At 53.1% G+C, this 17,430-nt stretch overlaps 1 protein-coding gene across 1 annotated transcript in view; it reads left to right on the top strand.

Moving 5' to 3' along the window:
* ITSN1 (intersectin 1) overlaps window positions 1-17,430 on the top strand; it is a 149,053-nt gene that overhangs the window by 44,988 nt on the left and 86,635 nt on the right. Inside the window, 6 exon segments of the mRNA XM_036347475.1 lie at window positions 1,340-1,432; window positions 2,195-2,258; window positions 8,143-8,303; window positions 11,424-11,603; window positions 12,950-13,046; window positions 15,648-15,748. Coding sequence (XP_036203368.1) covers window positions 1,340-1,432; window positions 2,195-2,258; window positions 8,143-8,303; window positions 11,424-11,603; window positions 12,950-13,046; window positions 15,648-15,748 — 696 coding nt within the window.

The raw sequence follows: 17,430 nt of genomic DNA, 5'->3' as shown, positions 1-17,430 counted from the left end.
CGGTTAGGGCTGAAGTGTGACACTTTTATTTGTTTCACTTTATCTGCTTAAAACATCCTATCGATCTGCATGAAATGTTTTGTTGGGTGACTTTTCCTAACTTTATTAGGAACGTGTGGAACAATTATTTCTGCTCACTGGCTAAGGATTCTTTCTCAGAGCGGGTACCACGCTGATGGCCCGCGCTGCTGTCCGTGCCGTCACCGTGGAGAGAGGCCATGCCGGGCCCACCTGTGAAGTCCCTGTGGGACTCCAGTCCGGAAGGAAGTCGGCAACGTTTTCCAAACCATTCGTGTTGTTTCATCTTGGGTTTTGATTTCGTCTGCCTTTAATTCCTTTTTTATTTGTTGTGTTTTTGGCTTACTTCTGACAGGGCAGTAAACAGCTCTACCAGAACAAACAGGACTATCAGGCCGGGGAGGGAGGGACCAGGTCAGAACTGCCCCCTCTCCACCCCGATGCCTAGACCAGTGCTTGGCACCTAACTGTTCAGTAGTCTGTCTCTAGCGACTGAGCGAGCCGCCGCCACCTGCCGCTGCCAGCGCAGACGCGCGGGGTTGGCGGTGTCCAGACACGTGGCTTTGTGCTGGGCATCGTCACCCGTTGCCTGAAACATGCACATGGCGTCTGCTCCCACCTTCTGGGGTGTGTCTGACATTTTGAGAACCTTCTGTCTGTGGCTCTCACATTATTTGGGTGAATTTGAGGAGACCAGGACTGAAGGGAGAGAGGTCTCAGAAGCGAGGGGACTTCTGCTCAGTCTCAGCTAAAACTGAAGGAGAATCTAAATCCCATTGTCTTTGGTTTGCCGTTAAAAAAAAAAATAGCCTCAGAGAGGTGTAATTTATAAGCCATCAAACTCACTGGTCCTAACTGTGCAACGTCAGTGTTTCTCTGTAAATTGAGAGAGTTGTGCAGCCATCACTAGAGTCCAACACCCGAGTGCTTCATCGCCCCCAGGAGGTTCCACACTCACTCGGATTCTGACTGAGCGCAGCTCCTTTCATAACTTCCGCTGTGGCATTGAGGATGGTCTGTTGCGTGAGTGTGTGTAAAGGAGCGATGAGTAACTCCCTCTATCTCCATGCAGTCCCGCTAGCGACAGGGCGATAGGACAGTTGTTATAAACAGAATTGGAGCCAGTTCCTTTTTGGGTGGGAAGGGCTGTTTACGCTTAACTTTCTAGCTGTGTGTGCATTACTTCCAGGACAAACAGCGCTCATGTATCGAATCATTGCTAACGTGTTGACACACTCTTCATGCAATAGGAATAGATCATGCGAGGGCCTGGCGTGTTCTTCATCATTCAGTAATGCGCTTGTCTTTCCTCGGACTGCAGGCAGCCTGGATGTCTGGGCCATCACCGTGGAGGAGAGAGCGAAGCACGATCAGCAGTTCCATAGCTTGAAGCCAGTTTCTGGATTTATCACTGGTAATGGCGTTGGCACTTTTACATTTTCACTTCCCGTGGTGCATGACTTTGGAGAACCTGCCAGTGAGCTAAGGTGGGCTTGCGGAGGGCTGAGGGCGTAGTTACCCATCTGCCTTCTCCTTGGCCTTCCCCGTGACTGTGGCTTTTCCAAGAATGCATTCAAGCCTTGTTTGCAGTCTTAAGGAATTCTCTTATTTCCTGTGTCCCTGAAGTTCCTTCTGAACTTGGCCTTTCCTATTATCTTTCCTGTTTGCTTTCAGGAAAATGAGATCTAGATTCCCTGGGGACTTGTTTTTGTCTCATAGCTCTTTTTAACTTATTAAATCTTAACCATGGTGCGATGGTTAAAAACCGTTGTTACTTATTCTCCGTAAGTGCAAGAATTGTTGCTATCGGGAATGACAGAGACCCTTTTAAAAAGCAGAGACAAGCGCCTCGCTTTCTGGAGGGTCCCTGCAGATGTGCTTGTCACATGTGTAGCTGTTGCCATCCTGGTTAATAGCAGATGAATTCAGTCCACAGTGTCCGCCTGCCAATGGCCGGCCCTTTGAGATGCTGGTGTTAAGGTGCTGAGCTCCGAAGTCAGTGCTCATGGCGGGTGTTCCTGTCCTTGTGGACTTGCTGTTTGGCTTCTATCACATTTCAGTGCCGTGATCACAGGGTCACCAGCCTCTTCCTTAGTTTTGCAATATTATTGTAAGAAAATGTCTACTGTGGTTTAGCGGTTGTTTTGTTCTGAAACTTTTCCCACTTACTTTACAGGTGATCAAGCGAGAAACTTTTTTTTCCAATCCGGGTTACCTCAGCCTGTTCTGGCACAGATATGGTAAGTGGGAACCTCACATCCCGGAGATGAATATTCTAGGGATAGAATTTCTTACCCTGCGGGAGGAGACCGTCCATCTCCAGGCCGGACACTCGCTGCTTCTTACCAGAGAGACACTCGGGAAGGAGGTTTGTCACGTGGAACTAAAAAAGGGTGACATTTGCCAGATAATGCTGTCAAGAAGTTGGAATTTGCAATGGAGAAATCTGCATTTTGGTATTTTCTCACTAGTTTGTTTTAACTTCACCCTTTCTCATCTGAATGTCCCACAGTTCTTGCTTTATTATGGAATGGAATGGCTCTGTATCTTCCATTGAATAAAAGGCAACACACACACACACACACACACACACACACACACACGTTAGTAGGAAAAGTGCTCTGAAATAGAAAGCTTTCCCGGGAAATGCAGATACATTTGTGTATGAATATATTCATGCTGAAACCAAATGGCACCCCATTCCTGTGCTTTTTTGGTGTCTGCTTTATTTTCCTTCTTGGGCTGTTAGCATATTGGCTGCCAGACCTCTCCCACTACTGAGCCTTCTGGCTCTGACCTCTGATCTACTGTGATCTTGGGAAATCAAATAACCAGGAATTTCTTGTAAAATTTTTTGGAATTACTTTTAAAATTAAGTAGAAAGCAGAGAGAGAGAGAGAGAGTGCGAGCGAGCACCGACCTGTCAGTGAGTGCCTGCGTTTGAATGGAGGAGACCTGTGTGTGTGTGTGTGTGTGTGTGTGTGTGAGAGAGAGAGAGAGAGAGAGAGCGCGCAAGAGGGAGAGAGGGCGTGAGCACTGACCTGTCAGTGAGTGCCTGCGTTTGAATGGAGGAGACCTGTGCCTCCTGCTTTGCTCTGCACTGATGTATGATTGTGTTTCACACCATCAGTCAAGATCACGCGCTAGAACCTTCCTTTCCCAAGCATAACTCCCTCCATTGAATTCTGCTTTTATGCTTATTCCCAGTTTAAGAGGTTCACTCAGGAGGCAGACTTACGATGCACGCTCTGCTGTAAGAGAATCTCACCTGCATGTACTCCTCAGCGTGGAAAGATATTATCAGGTGTCGACTCTGGTCAGCGAGCATTGTAGGTGCTGGGGGTGTAGCTGTGAACAAAGTAGACAAGTCCATGCTTTCCTAGCGACTGCCACCCAGCGGGAGGAGACAGCTAATCGCAGTGTGAAAACTGTCACACACAATAAGTATTTCCAGTCAATTTCATTGTTTTAGATTAAGTTGTTTTCTAAACTGCTTTAGGATTAGTGTATTGAAGTCATTTTTCCGACTTACTTTATGGTGAAAATTTTTATCAACAATACAGATGATGAATTGCTAGTAAAAAATGTTTTTTGTCTTTAATTTTTTTGTGACAGTTTGTTAAATGAACTTATGATGGCATTTTTTTAAATCAATATATTTTTTTACTTTTATCAAGAATTGATGTTAGTCTCTAGCCGGTGTGGCTCAGTGGCTAGAGTGTCGGCCCGCAGACTGAAAGGCCCCGGTTCCATTCCGGTCGAGGGCATGTACCTCGGCTGTGGGCTCGATCCCCCGCCCGGGTTGGGCTCGGGTGGGATGTGTCTCCCTCCATCAATGGTCCTCTCTCTCTCACTCCCCCTCCCTCCCACTCTCTCTAACAACTCGGGGGGAAATCCCCTTGGTGAGGATCACAGAGGAGAAGATCTGCTGTCGGGGGAACACTCCGAAGCGCCTTTTCCCAGGGAAACCTCTGGAAGGGGCGGCGGCCCCCGCTGCTGGTGTCCTGAGAAGGTGCCGGCTGCAGGGCGAGGTGGGCGATCGGTTCCGACCGGCCCTGTCCTTACTCTGCAACCCTGCGTGGCACTTGACTTCTTCACATTTAGGTTTTAAATTTATAAAGAAGAGCAGCTGCCCTCATGAAGTGGTGTGGCCTTTTCCCTCTCACGCTGATCTGTGTTCTCATGTGGCTTTGCTGGGAGGGTGCCAGGGAAGGCCCAGGCCTCCAGGTAGATAGGAAAATGGGTTCGCAGCTGCAGTTTCGCCACTCCCCGCGTTAGCCATCTGTGCAATAATAACAGTTTGGATTGAGAGTGAGGAGCTCGTTCCAGGCTATGTCTCTGGGCCGTACTTTCTTTGCTTTGGACCTCGATTCACACATACAAGTGATGTGACTGCGGGGAGCGTGTTAGGAACTTTTATGAGTTTTGATCCATGTAGAACCTGTATTCCAGGGAAGTAGTTTGTTCCTTTTGAGCTGTAGCCTGCTTGTATTTTAGGCTACCTATCTAGCCAACCCGATTTCCAAGTGAGAACATGAGGAGACTGGAGTTCTCGGAGCCTGGAGCCACGTCTGTGCGCGCCGTGCCGGCTGCGCCTTCCCAGAAACGCCTTCCTCCTGAGCGGGAAGGGCACTGCCAACAGCCTGGGTCCCCTGGCAGCTCCAGCTTCCGGTTCCAGCCTCGGCCTGCAGCGGAGGAGGAGGGGGACGGGCACGGGCAGGAGTCTGAAGGCCCAGGAAGTAAGAGGGAGAATGAGGGCTTTGGAGTCAGAGGCTGTAGGGGCCGCAGACATGGAGGCGAAAGGCTTCTGAGGAGGGAAATGGGGTGGGGGAGCACCACCTAGAAATGGGCCCTAAGGGGGAGGAGGAGCCAGAGACAAAGATAGAGATCAGAACAGCCTGGTGATGTGGGCCTGGGCACAGGGCAAACAGCCATGGAGCCTGTCCTGCCTCAGGCTTCCACGGAGGGGCCTTCAGCCCCAACACGATCAGTGTGCCAAAGCCATGTGCCAAGCGTCATCCTGGCTTGCGTCCCCGCGCTCCCTCCCTGGCTCCTGCGTCTCCATCTCGGTCCATGGCCTGGAGCATCTGTCCCCGTGGGCGCCATGCTGCGCTCCTCCCCTCCCTTACCCTGCTCACGCCGTCCATCAGCCACACTTTTGTTCCATCTTCAGCCTTTATTCCAGCCTGGCCCCCTCTGCCTCCACTGCCACGCCACGATCGGTCACCTCACCTGACTGGCGTCTCTCACTCTTGCCCCTTTCGATCCCAGTCTCCAGACGACATCCGGTCTTTTAACGTAGTGAACCCGCTTAAAGCTCTCTAGCTGGGAAGAGCCAGCGGCACTGCCGAGGCCACAGGCCCAGTGTGGTACCTGGCTCGTGCGTTTTCCTCTCATTTTCCACCTCTGTCTCCTCATTTGGTGCAATCCGGTTTCCCTGACCTTCCCATGCCCTACATGGGCCAGGCGTCCTCGACCAGTAACGCAGCTCCTCTGGATTCCCACCTGCTGGTCCTGGCCCTCAGGGGTCAGGCTGGGTCTCCCCTCCCAGAGGCCTGCATCCTGACCACGTGCCCCAGGGCTCCCTCTGACCCTGTGCCGGCCACTGTCCTCTCCCACCCCTGGCTTCATTTCCTTGTTGTGCTTACCATCCTGTGGAATGAGCCGACTCATGTCCTTGTTTCCTGTCTGTACTAAAAGGCAATCTGTGAGGGCGGGAACCTTGTCTGTCTTTTTCACAATTGGAACCCCAATTCCTAGATAGTGCCTAGTCTTTTGAAGAGGTGACCCTCTAAAAAAATATCTGTTGGGCCCTAGCCAGGTTCGCTCAGTGGATAGAGCGTTGGCTGGAGGACTGAAGGGTCTCGGGTTCGATTCCAGTCAAGGGCCTGTACTTCGGTGTTGACTTGATCCCCAGCCCTGATTGGGGTATGTGCAGGAGGCAGCCGATCGATTTTTCTCTCTCACATCGATATTTCTCTCTCTCTCCAAAAACTAATTAATATATTTAGCTTGGATGCCAGTAGGGTTGTTTGTAGACTTGATAAATGATCTCAAAGTTTATAAGGAAAAAGATCTGTGAGTAGCCTCGCAAAGTTTTTAAAAAAGCAACAGGAAAGCCTGGCCAGAACGTGCCCCCAAGCAGCTGTGCTGAGATCAGGGCCGTGGTGATGCTATTGCTCAACCAGCATAGATCATCCAGAGAAGGTCTCCCTGCCGACGAGCACCGAGTTCCGCGGGAAGAGGCCGGGTTCTTAATCCCAATACGTGAGTGAGTGCTGCTGGCACGGCGAGGCGTCCTTCCGGAGGGCGTCAGGCCGAGCCCTGGAATAACATACCGCACGCACACACGCGCAGTTACAGTTGGTTTAAAGGTCGACATGGAATAAAATAATCTTAGAAAATAAAGGACTGAAAACCTACAGGCTGTGTGATCAAAGAAATATTTTATATGTAAAAATGTAAACTTTCTTACAGGAAAGATACTATACACAAAATGAACAAGTAGTAAGTTTTAACCATCTTTCCGCAGTTGATGGATAAGCAGTTCATAACATACAATGAGTTCTTCTCAGCGGACAGAGAAAGACACGTAGCCTGTTAGAAGCTTGGCGAGGGGTGTGAATGAGCAATTCATGTATGAACTGAAGTGACCGAGAAACGGGCTCCTGGCAGTGGGCGGTGCGCTGAAGGGGCTCATTGACGGCAGGAGGCGGGCGGCGCTCTCCGAGGCCAAAAGGAGCTTCCTGTAGCTGCGGGTTCCGGTCCCTGCCTTGTGACCTTTTTTATTTTCCAAAAGAATAGTGTTGACTTTTACAAATTTTTTTTTAAAATATATTTTATTGATTTTTTTACAGAGAGGAAGGGAAAGGGATAGAGAGTTAGAAACATCGATCAGCTGCCTCCTGCACACCCCCCACTGGGGATGTTGCCCGAAACCAAGGTACATGCCCTTGACCGGAATCGAACCTGGGACCCTTCAGTCCGCAGGCCGACGCTCTATCCACTGAGCCAAACTGGCTAGGGCCGTCATGGCATTTTGATTGGAGCAGCTGGTCTTAGCATTTGCTGTTTCAAATAAAATTTTCTTAAGATTGGTTTAAAAAAATCTCCACTGTTCTAATGTCTAGAGCAGTGGTTCTCAACCTTCTGGCCCTTTAAATACAGTTCCTCATGTTGTGGCCTGACCATAAAATTATTTCCGTTGCTACTTCATAACTGTAATGTTGCTACTGTTATGAATCGTCATGTAAATATCTGATATGCAGGATGGTCTTAGGCGACCCCTGTGAAAGGGTCGTTCGACCGCCAAAGGGGTCGCGACCCACAGGTTGAGAACCGCTGGTCTAGAGTAAAAGAAATGAAATCTGAATGAGCGTTTTCACGCAGAGGACGTTACGTCAACACGCACGGCCGTTTGCATCGTGGTTTCCAGTGTCGAGTGCAAACCCTTTTCTTTTGCGAGACTGTCCTTTACATCAAAGCTCTTTGCAAGTTACACTTGACCATTTATGTTTCAGAACCATTTTAAATAGCAAGCACACTTGTAAGCTCACTTAGTTAATTTCCCAGCGTTAGGAGTCTAGGCGGACAGCATGGCCTAGCACGCCTGTCCCCGGGGCGAGGTTTGTGGGACCCATGGAGGAGTTGGTGCAGTCTAGTCACTATCCCTAGAAATAAGCTTTCTGTTCCTAAGTACTCTTTCCTAGCGCTTGGTGACATAACACAGAATAAACGTTCCCCTTAAAGGTGTCTTAATTACTTGGCTTTAGTCTGTCTGGAGCTCTGCAACCATCACCACTGTCCAAGGTGAGACATTTTCATCCCCCCGAAAAGAAACTCTTTGATTTCCAAAGTCCATGTCCTGACACGCAGACGGAAGGTCGCCTCATGTGTCACATCAGCAAAGAGCAACACAGAGAGGGGTGCTGTGCGAAGGAAATGCCAGTGCTCCCAGCTGACTCCTATAGCTCGAGACACGTTTTGTTTTGTGTTGCTATGTCTCTTCTGCTCAACAGGATTCGGGGGGCTGGTGAGGTTGTCTGTGTGTGTGTGGGGGGGGAGGGGGGTTGGGGGGAAGGTCACAGTCCTGGTCCTGGTCTTGAAGCTGCTGTCGGTCCGCAGGGCCCTTGCTGATATGAATAACGATGGGAGGATGGATCAGGTGGAGTTCTCCATCGCCATGAAGCTCATCAAGCTGAAGCTGCAGGGCTACCAGCTCCCCTCCGCCCTGCCCCCTGTCATGAAACAGCAGCCGGGGGCCATCGCCAGCGCACCAGCCTTTGGTGAGTGTGAGCAGGAATGGGTTCCGGCAGCTCCCCGTGCAGTTTACAAAGACGTTTCCCTCCCCCTCGCAGCCTCTGGCACCGGGCAGTGCAGCCCCAGAGGTAACCCGTGGGGAAGGGATGGTCGCAGGGAGGACGGAGGTGCTGGGGAGGAGCGAGCCCCCGCCGCCGCCCCTGGACCAGCTCGCAGGTGCCTGGGGGCAGAGTCGGTGGCGGGGACCCCGCACCTGCTGCCTGCGGCTCCTGTCTTCTGCTCCCACTGCGGTCCTGACCTCACGCTGTTGCAGACTTCCTCTGGGTTTCCGTCTCCATAGCGCCTGTCCTTTCCCTTGTGTACAAACAACCCCTGTGGGTCATGGTGCCTCAAAATATATCTTCAAGTTTGCAGTATTGAGGCAATTGGCCACACGAAATTCTCTCGGAACAAAACGAAGCAGGAAAAGCATGAGCAGTGTTTCCCCAGTCATAATCCGAATTCTGTAAAGTATTACCTTTTAGGCTGGTATTTTTCTTCAGAACCAACCGGTAATTAGTTGACTGAGATCACCAGTGCTCTGATGTCTGTCCGCAGCGCAGACTTTGGTCGTGTGGGTTGATTGAAAGGTCACAGTATCGGGTGGAGCCCCTGGTTACGGGTCAGGCCCGGGTGCCTCTGCCAGGTGATGAAGGGAGATGAGGGCGGAAGACAGGCTGGAGGCGGCTGGGGCTATGGATGACCTTGGGCAGGTGCCTGGAGCCTGGTGGGAGGCTTGGGAGGTGCGTGGAGCTGGAGGCGCAGGCGCTGGGGCGGTGGGGGGGTGGTTGGGACGGGAAGGCCCCACAGTGTGCGGGTAGGAGGAAGCTCAGTGACTGAGGAGCGGTTGCGGGGACAAGACTCGGCGCGTGCCCGCCACTCACAGGACAACAGGCTCCCGGCGGTGCTGTCACACCTGCTGTGCGATGGCTCCTTTGTGAGAAAGAACGCGGACAGCGGACAGCATCGCCAGAGCCGCCCTGAGGCCAGCGCAGTGGCTGCATCTGCTCGGGAGCATCCAGAGAGCCGCAGCCGCAGCCGCAGCCAGAGCCGGAGCAGCCCCTCGGTGGGAGCGCGGGCGCCCAGGGCAGCGCCCTGCCTGCCGGATGCGAAGGCCGGACGGGGCGGGACGGGACGTGCCGGGCAGCCGGTCCCTGTGAGTTCCCCCAGCGGGCCCCATGCGGCTTCCCGCCGGCCACACAGGGTGCGGAGAGGAGTCAGACTGAGGGCGCGGAGGGAGGTGGGGGGAGGTCAGTGCGGAGGCAGAGCCCCTCGGGGTCATCGTTAGAAAAGAGGGCGGAACCCCGCGCCCCGAGGGCCCTGCTCCGCAGCAGGAGCTGAGCCGCCTGAGGAAGCGCTGGTCCGGGGAGCCACGCAGTTCTGCTTCCCACGCGAGAAGGCGACAGCCCGGGCGCAAGGGGCAGTGAGAGCAAATGCCGTTCAGGATGAAGCTGACGCCAAACCACACGGGAGTCTGCGGAGAAGTGGGCAGTGAAGAGAGGACGGCTGCACACGTCGCAATGGAAAGGAGATGAAGTTGGAGGAAGGTGGCGGATGCCGCAGGCGGGGTTGGGGGGCCAGTGGGGGCCCATGAAGGACGCGGGAGCAGGGCGGGAGGCGGGCAGTGAGGCTGGGAGCTGCGTGAGCCGCGTGCCGGGAAGACTCCCACGGAGCCGCGTCCTGGCGACACGGAGCTGCATCCTGGCGACACGGAACGTTCTCCGGCTGCGGGCGAGAAGGCGCCCGGCCTGCAGGAGCAGAGCTGGAGCTGGAGCGAATTCACTGCCTGCGCTCTGCGCCAGGAGGACATGGAGGGACCTACTTAGGGCCCAAGGGCACAAGGGACCAGGGGTTCCGTGTCCAGAAAACCAGTGTCTCAACCCTCCGGACACTAACTTTGTGTCGAGAAATTCCCTTCGACCCTCACAGACCACCAGGTTAGCAGCCAGTCCACGGTTAAAGGCTGTCACACACGACTGTCCCCAGGCCCCACACGTCTGTGTGACTTCCCGACATAGTTAGAGGTCCCCACACACCCGTCTCCCCTTTTCTCTAATTTGCTGTAACAGCTCACAAAACTTGGAGAAACTTCGGGTTACGTTTACCCGTTTGTTATAAAACAAAGGCTATTCTGAGGGGACAGATGAGCAGCCAGGGAGTCTGCCCAGGGCGGGTCCTGAGTGCAGAGCCTGTGAAGTTGGGGTGCTCCCCCCTCCAGCTCGAGGGCGTGTTCCCCAGCCCGAAGCTCCCCAAGCCCTCCGTGTAGGTTCTCATGGAGGGTTCATTGCGCGGGCATGAGGGAGTCAGTCACGGGCCATTGCCTGTCGCCCCTCCAGCCCCCCCCCCCCCCCGCCCCCGCCCAGGTCTGTGCAGGCAGGTGGGTGGGACTTCCTAGATCTCCAGTCATGTCTTCATATTTCCTGTCCTGGCTCCCAGCCCTCAGCTATTTAGGGGCCCCCACCCCCCTCAGCCACCTCATTCAGGTGCAGAAACATCCCTGCAGAGGTTCCAGGGTCGGGGAAGTTCTTGCGTCGGGACCAAGGACCAAGAGCAGATATTGCAGCAGCGGCTGTGGCTGTCCGTCAGGGAAGTACAGGGGCTCAGGACCAGGCACTGGGCGAAGACGTCACGGGACGAGAAGAGCCGAGCAGGAAGGAAGCGTTCGCTGCACTTCTCTCATTGCTCCTTCTGGAAGGAGCGACGGCCCCTCAGACGTCTGGCTGCTCTGAGGTTCAGTGTGTAAAGGACAGGCAGGAGAAAGCTTGGATTTATTCCCCTTTATTTGCTGGTTTTCAAAATAAGTTACCTGTGGTGACCAGCCAGGGTTTTTGGCTGGTTGGTTTTGAAGGCCGTTGTGAGCTCCCGAGTCTGATTCTGTGCTGCTCCCAGAGCTTTCAGTGACTGTTCTGTGGTCCTTCCCTCTGGCCAGGGGACCCCTCCTCAGCGGAGTCTGGGTCCCTCACAGGTTGGTGCTCTCCCACGTGAGTGCCCGAGTGCGGGTTCTGGAGGGACTCGGTGGGAAGAGGGAAGCTCCTCCGCAGTCCTGGGTCCTGGTCACTGAATGCTGAAACGTGCCTGGGTGACTGCCGGTCCTTCTTCCTCCGCAGGTGTGGGCGGCCTGGCCAGCATGCCCCCGCTGCCGGCGGTCGCGCCAGTGCCAATGGGGACCCTCCCGGTGGTCGGGATGTCCCCCCCCCTTGTCTCCTCCGTCCCCCCAGCAGCAGTGCCTCCCCTGGCCAACGGGGCGCCCCCGGTCATGCAGCCGCTGCCTGCGTTCGCCCATCCTGGTAGGTGCCACACGTTCTCGATAAACCTCTGTCTTCTTTCTGATTATATTCAAGTGGAGTTTTATTCCAGAGGAAGTATTTCCATGTAATTTCTCACTGTTTTCAGCACCTCAAACGGGAGGTGTGAGGCTGAGTAAGGCATACGTACTTGATAAACGGAAGGGAAGGATGAGAAAGTCCCTGGTTCCGTTCCGAAACCTTATCCAAAGCCTTTCCCTGTCATTGAAAGAGAGCCGGAGTATACATGGAGACGGCCTAGTCTGACAAATGTTACTGAGGTCGCGCCAACACGGAGCGTGTGCTTCTCAAAGGGTTTTGGATGTTCGAGTAAATTCGGTGCTGATGACAGTGGGGCGTTCGCATTTGCACGTGATCCCTGCGCTCAGCCCCGGTTTATCACATCTCTCAGGGTGTGTCTTTAAGTTACAGCCAAAGGATGTAAGTGAACCTCTTTTAAAGCTTTTTAAAATTTTTATGTTTTTATTGATTTCAGAGAGAGGAAAGAAGAGGAAGCGAGAGAGAGAAACATCAATGATGAGAGAGAATCATTGATCAGCTGCCTCCTGCACACCCTGCACTGGGGATTGAGCCCACAACCCAGGCCTGTGCCCTGACCGGGAATTAAACTGTGCCCTCCTGGTTCCTAGGTCCACGCTTAACCACTGAGCCACACTGGCTGGGCTGAACCTCTTTTTAAAAAGATTTTCTTGTCACATGTAGTTCACCTGTCACATGTGACCGTGGCTGCAGACGTGCTGGCCGCGAGGCAGCGCCTGCAGTGGTTCCAGGGATGCGGTGCCTCCAGCACCTCCCGTTTTCTTCTGTGGCTGCGGGCAAGGCCTGCAGGACGTTAGGCAAGGACGAGGGACTGTGCCCAGAGCTTTCCCTGACAGGCCCAGCAGCCGCAATGCAAATCAGCCGCTCCCACTGCCCCCCCCCCCAGCGCCCCGCGGTACCTGGCCCTGGGACTTCTATCTCCTCCACTTGGGACTCCCTTCAGCTCCTCAGTGCAGTGAGGAATGTGCCGTCCACATATTTAAGCTCTTCCTTCTCTGACTGTTGACAGATCTTATGAAATATGATACCAAGTGTTTGATGAAAGTAAAGTTTTGTGGGTGTTCACATTACTACTTAGGTGCCTGTCAGTGGGAACAAGTAAATCTAGAAACATTTGGCAAGAGGGGGGAAAGCAAGGCGGGAATAACATTTTGAGTCCAGGATGGGGAAGGAAGGAGGAATGATTTCTGCCTCAGACTTGATGGCTCTGCTTTTTCATTTTTGTAAGCAGGGGAAAGTTTCTTATCTGTGTGGAATTAAAATTATTCAACATTTATTTATTTTTACAGCAGCCACATTGCCAAAGAGTTCTTCTTTTAGTAGGTCTGGTCCAGGGTCCCAGCTAAACACTAAGTTACAGAAGGCGCCGTCACTCGACGTGGCTAGGTAAGTGTGCCTGTTTTTAAACGGGCAGTTTGGTTCAAGTATTACCTGATAACTCACAAATGTGAAAACGAGCAAGCTGTGTTCTTTATCACCTTTCTTTTGTAGCATGGCAGATATGTTCTCACTTCTGGTTTTACACGTGTTTGTTTACAGCATCAAGGACGTGGCGTTTCCTTTAAAGGATGTTTTTTAAGAGGATGGGTAGTAGTACATGTTTAAGTCGAATCAAATGCAACCCGAGGTGTCAGGGGAGAAAGCAAGGTAACTATTTTGTGTTAGTCATGACAGTTTACAAACGGTTTATATGAAGGTGAGAGTAGTAATTGGCCTTATTTTAAATTCCAGCTCAGATAACCTTATGTAGTCCTTGAGAATCGACAGAGCCCTATTTAAGGTCGATTTTTATGAAATGGATTATTCAGATTAATGGACAGGTGCTGTCCACCAAGTATGTGCCTCAATTTTGGCAAAGCTTGCATGATTTCATTGCTTATATTTTGGCCAATCTTGGTTTCATGTCATCTTTCATACTTTAATTTTCTTTTACTGTTACTTCTCCCCGCGTGTGGCTGCAGTAAGCTTGAAAATTTAGCTCGGCTGGTAAGCCATCTCAGAACCTCTGGAAGGACAAGGGAATGCAGTGAAGACGATCCATCTTTTCTGTCTCAGTCCTCTTTAGAAATCTCCCCTAAGTGAATCAAGGTGTTTCCACTTTAAAAGTGTGTTGGATATAATTCAAATGCATCACCTTTTAAAAAATGATTTAAAGAAAATCTGTAAGCTGAAAAGCACTGTGCCCAGTGCTTTATGTCCATTCCCTCATTTAATGCTGTTTCTCCCCATAAAGTGACTCTTCCTGTCCCCGTGTTAAGATGAGGAAGAAGCTCAGAGACACTAAGAGACTTGCTCAAACTAGCATCGCCCTTCAGTGCCCGCGCTCGGGGTTGGACCGAGCTCTTGCTGATGTTAAGGCATGTTCTTACCTGTGGAAGTTTGCTCCCAAAACTTCAGTTACTAAAGGAAAACACACACACTCCGGTTACTGTGGTGACAGGTCTCTGTGTTCCACTTCATTGAGCTTCTACACTAAGACTCGGAACTTTGCTGAGCATCTGCTTAGCAGACACCTCGTTAGCCCCACCCACCCGCCTCCGCCTGGGCAGGAATATTGCCTCAGAATTGTGCCCGAGGAGATGGACCCAGAGAGGCCGCTCTCACCCAGGGCCACAGCTGACCAGGGCACAGCTGAGGTGGACACTCGGGTGCTCGCACCCTGAACTCCACATCTCCCTCCAGCGCCACGCCGGAGGCTCGGCTGCCTCTGCTCTCCGCTGGATGGTCAGTCTGTCCTGACGTTGATTTATGACATTAGAATGAATAAATACCAGTGTTCAGCAAACATTGGTGCTATGAAGATACTGTTTTTTTAGGTAGTCATCTTTTCAGTAATTTAAACTTCTAGCAAATTCCTGTAATGTGGCCTCTAGCTTTTTGTCACCTGTTGATGAATGTTTAGTCTGTTTACGTTCTCAGGAAGTTGGCAGGAAACTCTGCCTTGATAAGTATAATCTGGGGCCACTTCTGTGCACAGCACCCGAGCCCGGGGTGCAGGGGCAGATAACCAGCCTCTGCCAGATAGCCAGGAGCGGGAGTCAGCAGCTAGGCGTTAGTTGAAAATGAGGGAGCTGTTGCAGAAGTACGCCCAGCAGGCGAGGCGCTGGTAAGTGCTTTTGTTCAGGGTCATTCATAAAAAGGGAAAAGGTGAGCTTGTGCCGGTGCTCCCAGTGCCCGGGCCAGTTCCTGTGCGTGTGAAGCGCTGTACTAGGTGTGAGTGCCCAGGTCCCGTCTCTGCAGGAAGCTCGCAGGTTCGGCTGATGGTTACAGTTCGCTTTTGCATGTGAGGAATAGGTATTTTCGCGGCAATGAAAGGAAATGGCAAAGGGCCCTAGGCGTCGCCAGCCCTGGAACTGTCATTGTGTGTAAGTTATTGGCTCTTCACAGCCCCGGGGCCAGTGTGACGCTGTGGGCCCCGCGGCCAAGGCCGAGCTGTACTCCGGGCGGGCCCCCCGCCACCACGGGTGCCAGGGCCCTGCGCCTGTGCTCCTTTCTGGGAAGGCCTCCATTTGTGGGGATGGAAACTTCCCGGAATAGAATGACTCCCTGCATTAAGAAATACATCCTGTGTGTTGGTGCGTAGAAGGTTAGACTTCTGGAGAATTAGTACCTGTACAGGGAGGGGCTTGTCGGCGATCAGCACTGCTGTTTAAACCAGGAGAGAACGCTCCAGAAGCATGAAAGCCTGGACATTGTCGGATCATCTCAGTTCCGAGGGTCTGTACCTTTGTAGGCCCTTGAGATGATTAAATCGTGTATAAAAGCCGTGTTGCGCTTACCCTTGATTCTGGAAAAATCATACGCTTATTTGTATCTCTTATGAAAGAGACGCTCACGGCCTTAAAAGGTGGACAGACTCGTTACAGAACATTCAGACGTTGTGGTTCAGAAGTGAGCAGAGGGCAAGCCGGTTTTCTGGAGACGGCTCGGTTGACGGACGCTCCTGCGCGGTGCTGCTGCTCACGCCTCCCTCTCTCCCTCCCGCAGCGCCCCGCCGCTGGCCGAGTGGGCGGTGCCCCAGTCGTCCAGGCTCAAGTACCGCCAGCTGTTCAACAGCCACGACAAGACCATGAGCGGGCACCTCACAGGTACTGCCGGGGAGTGGGCGGTGAGCGCGGCCTTGGTCGGGAGGCACGCTGTCTCTGCCGTTGGGCCAGAGAGAGTCCCCAAGCCTTTCCCCACTTGCTCTTTGGGAACCAGGCTTTCACTGGGGTTCTTACCCTGATCCCCCCCTCCCCCCCGCTGATGCAGCCGTGGTTCCTGTGCCCTCAGTGCCTCAGGCGTCTGCCCATTGCTCTTGGTCAATGGAAGGAGACCGGACCCTCCTCCCGGCTGCCTCGCTGGCGTGCACAGTGGCCCTGGCAGAGAAACCCTGCTGGGAACACCCATGCCAGGTCCCGAGTGGGCTCTGTAGGTGAACTGGGTGCTGTCCACGCACAGGCTTAAGGCCGTGAGAGGGGGAGGTGACTGCCGGGGGGTGGGGGGAGCACCCAGCTCTGCCACCAGTGAGGTGGAGGCCACTCTACCTATTGGATCTGACTTCCAGGGTAAGAGGCCAGAGTGCGGTTACCTGGTCTCCGGAGGAGGGTTTGGGAGAGCGTCTAGACCAGTGGTTCCCAACCTTCCGGCCCTTTAAATACAGCTCCTCATGTGGTGACCCAACCATAACATTATTTTCGTTGCTACTTCATAACTGTCATGTTGCTACTGTTATGAATCGTCATGTAAATATCTGATATGCAGGATGATCTTAGGCGACCCCTGTGAAAGGGTTGTTGGACCCCCAAAGGGGTCGCGACCCACAGGTTGAGAACCGCTGGTCTAGCGTCCTTCCTGAGGGTTGCTCGGGCGTCGTGGAGAAGAGCGGCTTTTAGTAAAGGAAAGCGAGGCCTCTGACAGGACCTCCAGGGCACAGGGGACAGAGGCCCTGCCCGCTGACAAAGGCAAAGGGAGGCGGAGGCCCGCTGTCCGGGACGGGATGCACTGGGGTGCAGCCCAGCACTTCATTTCAGGTGCGCACTGTCTGTCTGTTTTTTCTGTCTCAATTGCAGTTTTTACTTCTAACAGAAAAATTCACTCTTGTTTAAAAATGTCAGGATTGGTGAGACCTTTGAAGGGTTCTGATCCAACCGTGACCCCCACCCCACAGATCTCAGCACCCCTCAAACAAGCATGTATTTGTAACAGCCTCGCGCACCCTCTGTGCCTCCTCTGCACACGGCCGTTACACGCGTCCTCTGTGCCTCCCTCTGCACACAGCCATTACACACGTCCTCTGTGCCTCCCTCTGCACACGGCCGTTACACGCGTCCTCTGTGCCTCCTCTGCACACAGCCGTTACACGCGTCCTCTGTGCCTCCTCTGCACACGGCCGTTACACGCGTCCTCTGTGCCTCCTCTGCACACGGCCGTTACACCTGTCCTCTGTGCCTCCTCTGCACACGGCCGTTACACGCGTCCTCTGTGCCTCCCTCTGCACACGGCTGTTACATGCAGCGTGAGGAGCCCGCCGTGCCCGGCACTGGGGAGAGCTGGGCAGGGGCGCTGTCAGCTGCTTGGCGTGGCGTGCTCGGTCCCGGTGCTCCATTCCGCCCCAGGACTTCGCTGCCGGGAGTCTGAGACCTCTCCTCACAGCACTGTTGGTGTCTGCCATGAGTTGATTAAAACATATTCAGATGCTACTTTGAGTAGAAATTCAACTTTCATGTCACCAATTCTAAATACAGCGTTAGGGATGAAATAAAAGGAACAGTGAACTTTTTCATTCCAA

Source organism: Myotis myotis, unplaced genomic scaffold, assembly GCF_014108235.1.
Source record: "Myotis myotis isolate mMyoMyo1 unplaced genomic scaffold, mMyoMyo1.p scaffold_m19_p_2, whole genome shotgun sequence".
Lineage (NCBI taxonomy): Eukaryota > Metazoa > Chordata > Mammalia > Chiroptera > Vespertilionidae > Myotis > Myotis myotis.
This window is presented reverse-complemented; position numbering and strand designations above follow the sequence as displayed.